The sequence below is a fragment of the Ranitomeya variabilis genome, chromosome 4, assembly GCF_051348905.1.
Source record: "Ranitomeya variabilis isolate aRanVar5 chromosome 4, aRanVar5.hap1, whole genome shotgun sequence".
NCBI lineage: Eukaryota > Metazoa > Chordata > Amphibia > Anura > Dendrobatidae > Ranitomeya > Ranitomeya variabilis.
In genome coordinates, this window is record NC_135235.1 from 205,403,163 (window position 1) to 205,413,015 (window position 9,853).

Below are 9,853 nucleotides of genomic sequence, written 5' to 3' on the forward strand. Positions count from 1 at the left end.
GATTATTTTATCATAGGTGTATCCTTCTAATTGAGGTGTAACTTGAAGCCCCTTTACCCAATGCTCCATGTATAACGCGCCCCCAACATACTAAGTGCCATTTATAGTAACGTCTTCCCCAGTTTGACTGTACTATTAATGGCTAAACCCTGAAATAAGCATGTCATTTTTTTTATTATCTGTTTTATATATTTTTCATTGTGTTTACAGAACCGTAATGTTAATAGAATATTTACAGTTTTAAGTATAAATAATTCTGAATATATTAACCCCTTCCCTCTTTACATCATGGACAGGATGCCATAATAGTTTGAATAGCCTCCCCATTCCCCTTCCCAAAAAAAATAAGCACATTTGGTGTTGCTGTGGGTATAAAAGTCCAATCTAATATTTAACCCATAAGGTAAATGCTTTAAATAAAAAAAAAGGATAAAAATGTCATATGCACCCCAAAATCATATCAATACAAATTACATCTCCCCGCACAACAAACAAGCCCTGACACAAGTCCATCAATGGAAAAATTTTAAACCTATGGGTCTCAGGAAATGGCGATACAAATCAATATATATATATATATTTTTTTTTTTACAAAGTTCAGAATTTTTTTTAAGCCACTAAACTTAAAACTTTGGTAACCCCGTAATTTAACTGTCTTGTAGCATATTGTCATTTTCACGCTGTAAAAACTAAACCCCAAGAAACAATAGCTGTATTGTGTTTTTTTGTTTGTTTATGTAAAAAAAAAGCATTTTACCCCATTTGGAATTTTTTCAGTTTTTCAGCATATGATATGGTAAAGTGAATGGGGTCATTCAGTCCAAACCATAATTTGACCCACAAAAAAACAAACAAACAAACAAAGAAGCCTTAAAGAAGCCTTCGCACAGCTATGTTGTCAGAGAAATAATAAAAAAATGTTCTCGCTCTTGGAAAGAAGGAGGAGGAAGACTTGAAATGGCAAAATAAAAATTGGCTGTATCCTTAAGGATCTAAAGACTGCAAGTTGCAACAAACAGCAAAACAGTTGTAACAGTAAGTTGCAATGAAGTCAATATTATCGTCAGGTCACTTAGACCGGGCCTAACTTGAAACAAGCTAAACTTTGCATATATGACACCATGGGGTACATCGGAGAATGGGCAATTCTCACCCATGGGAGTATCTTTCAAGAGTGGGCCAACATTAACTATCCCTTTAAATTCCACCAGCCTATCCACTTCACAGCACTGGAATAAGTAGGCCACTTCTAAATCATCAGGGCGCCATCTGCTGGTCCGTCCACACACTGACCCAGCTATGTCTTCCGTCGTTGTCTCACACAAGCAGTGATTGGCTGCAGCGGTGATAAGAGCATAAATCTAAAAGCGTTTTCTTAATGCAGAAAACCCTCCTTTAGGGGTTAATTAATACATTGCATGGTAAATAGCATAATGATACAGTAGAGTTATAAGCAATACATACTAAATAAAATAATCAAAGAGCTGTAGAGTAACAGATTGAATATCTATTAATAAATAGGAAAATAAAAATATATCTAATTCCCATTACTCCACGATTCATCACCATAACTAACACCCTAAGGCCAGTCCATACATAACATGTACGGAGCCAATACAGGGATCTATGATCAATTTGGATCCAATTTTTATTTTTTTTTTTAATTTTTTTTTTTTTGGGGGGGGGGGAGCTGCTCTGCCTGTACAGATAAGTTTGGAAAGTGATAATATTGTTATAACAATTATAATTTGGCTTTTTGGCTTAAATATACATTTATAAAAAGCCAAATGAGGTGAATCAGACACGGTCAGTTACACCTAATTTGATTGTATACATATGATATTTGGGGTCACTGGATATTGGGGGAAGTTCAACTACAAAACTATGGTATATAGCGCCACCTAGTGTTTTTTTTTTTACTAATCCACAAATACAAAATCCATAATAAAAAAAAACTCTCCCCAAATTTTCAGGGGCTTTGTTAAAGTTGTAAATATTGATTCTTGATAGTTTTTGGAAATGTCCCTTTAGCTATCGGGTTGAGGCGAGATGAAGTGATCATGTGGTGCGAAAAAATATTGGCTGCAATATAAAGTAGAGGTCAAATGATCCCTTTAAGTGGAATTATTGGCATATAGGGAAAAAGACTTATTGTGTTGGATGAAGCGGAAAACTCAGACCTCTTAGTAGACCGCCCAAATTATCAGATCTTTCTGTCCCTAGAGCGGAAGACCAAAACTGGGGAGACAGGAGTATCTGTATAGGTTTGTTGGTGGGGGCTAAAGTCAGTAAAAAGTGGGGTTCTAGTGTGGAATATTTAATAGCACTCTGAACCAGCATGGCGCCTGCACTGAGAGCCCCACTGCCAGGAGGAAATTAACTTTAATCCTCCCAGCAGCGTTAGGCACTGAGTCGCTGCTCTGTGTATAGTAAGGGGAGTCTGTAACTGCGCCCCCGGCACTGACTGACTGCAGCTCAGCATTAGGGCCGGCTGTCAGTCAGCGTTGGGGGCACGGTTACAGCTGCCACTCTATGCGCAGAGCAGTAACTGACCAAGCACCGGCGCCGCCCCCGTGACAAACTGGCACGCTGCCGGGGAAAATAAAGTTAATTTTCTCCCAGCAGCGTTCCCCAAAGTGCAGGCGCTGAGCAGGTTCAGAATGCTATTAACTTGCAGATTAACCTCATATCTGCAGGTAGCAGTGGGTTTAAGTGTGACAAGTTCCCTTTAAATAGAGGTAGACTAGTCTGAATTCTAGGACTTTTCAGGGTTCTGTAAACAGGGGGACTGGTCTAGAGGGCTGTAATTTTAATGGATCTATTCTAGGATTAGTATTTGATTTAGTGGTGTGCTTGCAAAAAAAAATTGTTATTGAAATAGTCATTTATTTTTCTAAAATGAGCAAGTATGCATTAAATGTAGGGTCTTGTGTACATTGAGAATTCTTCATAATCTTGTTTTTCATATACATTATGATGTTATTGATCCTCCACAGATAATTGCATTATGGAGATTTAGTATTCAGGGGTTCACATGTAGATTTCATTATTATTAATGACTATGATCACCATTTGTGTCTCTACAATACCGACGAGTGGCAGGTTACAGGTCTCACTGTTACATTCTGTGTCCCTGACTGCACATTGTCATGTAAATGAGGAGTGTTCTATCTCCATGACGACAGGAAACACAACATTCCGCAGCTTCAGCCTCTATTCTGGACCTCTCCCGGCTGCACACGCTCATCTATTGCTCCATTCTTGGAGTTTTGATGTTTTTCTAATAATGGGGGTAGAGCGGAGGCAGGACTGGCATCTCACTAGCACTGGCGTTGGCCATGACTACAAATCTCCGGTGTCGTTCCCACCTGCACATATTAAGGTAACGTGAGAGGCGGTGGATAAGCCGGGGTCCGGGATATATAAAGGTTGATGTATATAACGTTGTGAGGATATGATACGTCTGCTAAAATGGCCACAGATGTAACAACTTCATAATCAATCATTTATAATCTGACCATAAATCAGATTATACATGATCAGTGTGAGTCAATCAGAACGTATTCTATCAGCCAGGAAATGTATCACAATTTATGGCCTTGGTTTGACGTATATGCCAGGTAACACTGCCAAAATATATAAAATAGACGATTTAATAGGAGCCTAATAATACCATCCACCACCCATGGAGATCTGGTACATTTTTTCCTGGTCAACCCACTAAAAAGTAACTAAACTTTAATTATTTTATTATTAAATGTTTAATTTTTTAAATAATTTTGCCCAGCATGGAAAGTTATGAAATCACTATATTCGAGGTATTTGACTTCAATCCTGTAAAACATTTTTTTTTAATGTAATTAACTTTCTAATCCCTGCTTTTTCTCAGTCTATGTTCCTGCCTTCAGCTACATTGATATCAGAACGTATGGATTTGGAGTACAGATGATGGTAGTGATAGGGCAGCTCAGCTCATCACTGCCATCATCTGTACTCCAAAATAGGTATTTCTGATATCAATGCAGCTGAAGGCAAGGAAATGGACTGGGGAAAAGCAGGTGCTGAGCTGACCCATCACTGCCATCATCTGTACTCCAAAAACAGTACTTTCACAATGCGGCTAAAGGAAGGAAAATAGACTGGGAAAAAGCAGGGGTTAGCAAGACACTTGCATGTTTTTACATGAATTAACATAATCCCTTAATAAAGTAATGGGCAAAGTTTTATAACTTTTCATGCTGGGCAAAATTGAAAAAAAAAAAAAAGTTTACTTAATCTTCAAAGAAATTTAACGGATCTGTCACCAATAGGCTAAATCCCTTTTTCGGATCCATAACGAAAAGCCCATAACGTATTCATCACACATAGACTTCCATGTTAAAAAGCAGATCTGTGTTATTTTTAATGGATTCTGCAGGAGGGAATTGCGCCGTCTAGTACATGAGTCTATACCTTTTGGCCTCCAACAAGCATTTGAGCCCTTTTGACCTCCATCTGGCATTAGAGCCATATGGACACGTCTAGAGATTTCCCGTGCTAAATTTAGGACACAAAATGTGATGTACCATTCTTGTCTGAAAATTTGAACGCAAATACTATATCATGCGTGGCCTATAAGTATATCAGTGGTTCTATAAGTTTGGAGGGTCCAACCACAATCATAAAAAATTGCAATTCTTTTGATTGTCTAGCAGGATTCCTATAAGTGACTGGGTCACTGATTTTTTTTTTTTTTGCCTTACACGCAATGATAGATTGCAATACATTTCATGATGGCTGCCATTTTTGCCTCTTTTTCCAGTCCACCATCTCTGAGCCTCTTCCAGCAACACTGCGGGAACTAAGCGAAGCCACCGCCTATGATGAGCTGATCAATACATTCGAGACGACCACTGGAAGCACTCACAACCGGAAATATTGCGGGGGCGTCCTGTCTCAGCCCAGTCACCCCATCCCCGCACCTCATTGGAAGGTTCATTACAATAAAGATTTTTGGGATAAGGTGAGAAAAGCCATTTCACCAAGTTTTTGATTTTTACTTATACAAACTATATAGTCTCAGATCAGAAGGTTTGAACGAGTCAAGAAAAGTGTTCTATTTCTTATAGACTGAATGTGGTACTGCAACTCCGCTCTATGCAAATGTATGTGGCAGACCAGCAATACCAGACACAGCCTTTGGGCAAGTGTGGCGCTGTTTCTGGAAAACAGTAGATCATTTTTTGTTTCTAATCTCATACAACCTTGACATAGTTTGGATCTATGAATTTGACTCTAGGAGGAAAGCATATGTGGTCTAAATATTTTCATTAACATTAACTTTGCAGTTGAAACTAAGACCATGGAGGACTCCACTGGATCCAAAACACCAAAGCAGTGAGATGAAAGCAGAATTTAAGGGGCGTCCAGCTCACCCCTCCATCACTAATTTCCATGCAGGACCTCAACCCTTCTCTCTGGAAAATCACATAAACAGAGGACCGTCACAGGTTTGTCTATGTTGACATTGGGCTTTGTGGCTTCTGTTAATTGTATCCATCGACAAATGCAGTCTATCAGCACAACATGACTGTTCAAACCAAGCACAAGCTCTCGGTGAACCCTTGGTGTGGCCGAGTAGTTCCATTGTACATATTTTCCATCTCTGTCCTCCCTTTCTTTGTTTATTGTATAGTCAGCGTTGCCAAAGGACAGAGATAAATAGAAAACAAGTAGGTGAGAAGATGCACTGAGCTGCTCATCCCCACCAAGGGTGCACTAAGCTTCTGCGCTAGGTTTGAAAAGTCATTTTGTGCTGACAGATGTCCTTTAAAATGAAAAAGGACGAGCAGCAATTGTCACTGATCTATGCTTGACCAATATTTTCATCAGCCATTTATCAAATATTTTGAAAATTCCGGAGTATATCTTTACAAAGTCTGTTGCAATTTAGGCGATAGTGGCAACAACAGAAAACAAGGCCGTATCTGGAGAACCATTCTACGTAAGAGACAAGGGGGTCTTGAGCTTGAACGACATATATGCATCCACTACAGCTCGGGACTTCCGTGCATTTACAGCGTAAGTCTAACAACCATAAGCGAGATAGAAGTTAGCTGATATTAAAGAAAAAGGTGGAAATAATTTCCCAGAAACGTCACCCTTAGGCTGGGGTCACACTGCGTTATGGCAGTCCGTTAACGCTGCCATTAACCCCTATTATCGGGCGCATCACCAACGCATGCCATAATGGGCATGCGCTAGCGATGTGCCGTCATTCAGTGACGGAGCCTTGGATGCGGGTTGCAGCCTCTGAGGGTCCGTCACCGCTAGCACAGATAAATCATCTGCGCTAGCAGTATAGCATAATGCGATGGCGTGTATGCTACAGCGTTAACGCAGCCCGTCAACCCTATGCGTTGAACAGGCTGCTTTAACGGAGTATGAACCTGGCCTTATCTGTGAGTTGTGCCTGGTAGTGCAGCTGTGACGCTCCAGGGTCCTGGTCGTCACAGTGGCATTGCTCTCCTCACCGGGAGAGTGATGTCATGCTTGGAAGCGATGAAGGATAACTTTCACCAGGTAATCACATACACCCAACACGTTCATACTCCAGGCCAGAAGGGGGAGCTCTGAACCCGGATTAAGTGGAGCTGCCCTTATATATTCTGGCTGGAGGGGAAGTTAGAAGAGATTCTGTCAGTGGACAGAGACGAGGGCAGACAGACAGAGTGTCAGAAGGTCTGAAGGGGCCATGTAGTCTGAGGTACTACAGCTCCTGGAGAAAAGAGAACTTAGAAAGAACGAACAACTTGTGGAAAGAGTGCAGGAGAGAAAAGGCACAGGAGAATAATACCAGAGGAGCAGAGCAGTGAATTAGCTACCTTCCTGGCAAGCACAGATTCCGGTAGCCGGAATACCGTGGCCGTGCTGAACTCTAAGTGGCATAGCTGAAACCGGCAGGACAGCTGAACTTCAAGTTATCTGGCTGCCTTTACACCCAGGAGACACAGTGATACTTATAGGGCCCGGGTCGTGATAGAGACCCTGTAAAAAGGCCTGCTTCACCTGTCATACGGGTTGTGTCCTAACCTTTATGGGGGGACAGAGAAGAACTGTGAGGACCTTATCAGAAGCCATAGGCAGTAAGGGACTATAACACCACCGCTCTTTGAGGAAGGCTTTCATCTCCACCTAGTGAAGGGGACTCTGGATTTGCTTCCAAGCCAGCCAGACCCTGCCTGTCCTGTGATCCGGTGCCCTGGACTGCAGTTGCCTGAAGCTTCAGTAAATCAGGTAAAGAGACTGCAAACCTGTGTCCTTGTCCTTCATTGCACCACTCAACATCCTCTATCTATACACCGGGAGCCCTGGGGATCTACACCTGTGGGAAGGTATACCATCTAGCTGCCATAACATCACCCCAGAGGACCCCTTTAAGCAGCATCTGTCCCTACTGACCGAATCACAGGTGGTGTCACAAACATAACCTTTAATCAATATTCCTTTTACATGGGCGCCCAGGGCCACGGACCGGGTCGCCGTGACACGTCCCCTTAAGTACTGAATCCGGTACCGAGTACCCCACGGCCCTGGCGGGTGTTTCACAGCTACGGACTAGAGTGGAGATGATAGTCCATCTTGGCTCGTTCTTGTTGACCAGGTTGATGTAGATCCCCCAAAAATGTAACATAAATCTCCAGGGCCCTAATGCAAAAATCGGCTGATCTTCTGCACTCCCATTAAGAATGAAGTGAGCGAAGTTGTACATGAGTGACCACCACTCCATTCACAAAGGGGCTTTTCAGACCACCGGTTCTTGGAATCAGTGCAGGTCCCGGTTCCCAGAGTTTGGACACAGATAGGGGATAACTTCCAAACTTGATACAACTTCTTTAAGTGGCAGAGAGCCCCAAAGGAACCATGTTGTAACAACTTTCTCTCCACCCAATATACCCCCGTTAGACCCCAAAGCATCACTAAGGGCCTGGTTTTTTGTTATAGGTTTATTCCCATCTCAGCCTTTTAGGTATGGCTCTGTCAAGGCTCAGACCACTGGAGAATAGACCACTGAAGGTCCAGACCTCCCATTCATTTTGGTTGGGGGTTACGGATGCATCGTAGCTCAGCTGTTCTCTACCGCCTCCGAACTCCACCTGGTTATATCCTGGAGGGAGTCTTAAGTAAAAAGGGCTGAGGTGTACGAATTAGAAGAATGTGTAGGAAGTGATCAGCTCCAATGCCCTTTACGTTAGTCCCAATGACAACCATTATTTTTGTTAAGTTGTATTGTTTTTTATGGTCTTCTATTTTTCCAAACCAGGAAAGAACTTGAAGGCTATCCGAAAAAAGATATTCTGACTTACTGGCAGGCGGAGGATTACCCGAAAGCCTGGGGACATGGTCTGAAAGAAAACCCTCTACCGAAGGAGAGTCAACCAACACTTCGACGACCACCTCCAATGCGGGACACCCTTCAGTTTCCCATTGCCACTAAACTGCCACGGATACCACCCCGTGCACAATCAGTCCCACACACAGGCCTAAAATCCTTGGCACAGGAAAGCTACCAGTGGCCACTGGACGTCAAGAGGTCACAAGATGTCTACTTCCCCCTAGAATGCCCCTGGACCAAACCAAGACAGGGACCATTGCCAGAGATCATGGCTGTTCCCAAGATGTATGAAACAGAATACGAGACATATGGTAGTGAGAGGCCAGTTGCGGTGTGACAATTAATGACCTGTGATATATTTTAAAGGGTTATTCCCAGAATTCAAAGTTATCCCCTTATTGATGAGATTGTGGAATATTTACTGATCATTACTGGAACCTCCAGTGATCCCGAGATCGGAGCTCTGAAGATTCCTTCTGGAATGGCAGATGCTCAAACTCCGATGCATTCATTGTCTTTAACGTCCTGACCTCCACCAGTCCCATAGACAATGAATGGAGCAGAGTCCGAGCAAGTGCTCCTCCACTCTATTCAAGACGGGGCTCTGCAGGATCGACGGGGGTGAGTCAGACCCCCAGTATTGAAAAAGTTATCATGTATCCTGAGAACAGGTGATCACTTTGGATTCTGAGAATACCCCTTTAAGGTTGAACACTTTGTAGCTTTATCATGGGAACAGCTCTTAGTGCTTTCTCTCCATGTTGTTAACTTCATCAGACCCTTCACTTAAAGGGGATGTCCAGCAAAATAAAAATATGTCTCATTGAGATTCAAAAGGGATTACTAATATACTTTATTATACAAGTGTGCCTTGATGTCTTAGTTTCTTTGTCTCTTTACAACTCTTTTCACATAGACAAAAAAGCTTCCTTCCCCTCTTTCTGTGTCATAGCTCATTTTAATAGCTAAGCCACCACCCTTTTTTTTCGGATGCAGTGACAGAGAAGTGGGCTGGCTCAACTATTGAAATGAGCAGCCAGCCTCCCTCTGTGAGTCATGTGCCAACACTGAAAGCTTTTCCTCTGTTATTCTTCCTGGAAATGTAGTTTACCTTTGCTCTTCTCATGTATCGCCGGACACTGATCACTGAAACGCAAAAGGGCAAGCTGATCAAAATGCTCAAAAATATATATTTTCCAACTGCATAAATGACTTTTCATGAAAGACTGATGCAGATCTGTGCAGAACAATCACGATCCGTATCCAGGGGGGACCGGAGGGGCATCTGCCCCAGCTGCAGCCGGCAGGGGTGCTCCGTCAGGCCTCCTGATGCAGCCGTCCCCGGCAGCTGGATTTTACTGCCCCCTACACTAGGATTCGTACTGGGGTGCTACGCGTCGGATCCCAGTGAGACGCGAGTATGATTGAAGCCCTGACCGTCACTCGTCGGCACTGCAGAGGCGCAGACGACACAATGTT

The 9,853-nt window shown here is 42.7% G+C and overlaps 1 protein-coding gene across 1 annotated transcript; it reads left to right on the forward strand.

Annotated features, from left to right (window-relative positions):
* Positions 1-3,185: 3,185 nt before the first annotated feature.
* On the forward strand, positions 3,186-9,238 carry SAXO3 (stabilizer of axonemal microtubules 3). The gene is made up of 5 exons (XM_077259734.1): positions 3,186-3,382; positions 4,802-5,002; positions 5,328-5,489; positions 5,933-6,060; positions 8,303-9,238. Exons 1-5 carry the CDS (start codon positions 3,287-3,289, stop codon positions 8,709-8,711), a joined length of 996 nt encoding a protein of 331 aa, XP_077115849.1. The 5' UTR covers positions 3,186-3,286; the 3' UTR covers positions 8,712-9,238.
* Positions 9,239-9,853: the final 615 nt, after the last annotated feature.

Coding starts and splice junctions, on each gene's coding strand:
- SAXO3 (XM_077259734.1), top strand. CDS start 3,287: ATGGGGGTAGAGCGGAGGCAGGACTGGCATCTCACTAGCACTGGCGTT. Junction 3,383..4,801: donor TCCCACCTGCACATATTAAG/GTAACGTGAGAG, acceptor CTCTTTTTCCAG/TCCACCATCTCTGAGCCTCT. Junction 5,490..5,932: donor TAAACAGAGGACCGTCACAG/GTTTGTCTATGT, acceptor GTTGCAATTTAG/GCGATAGTGGCAACAACAGA.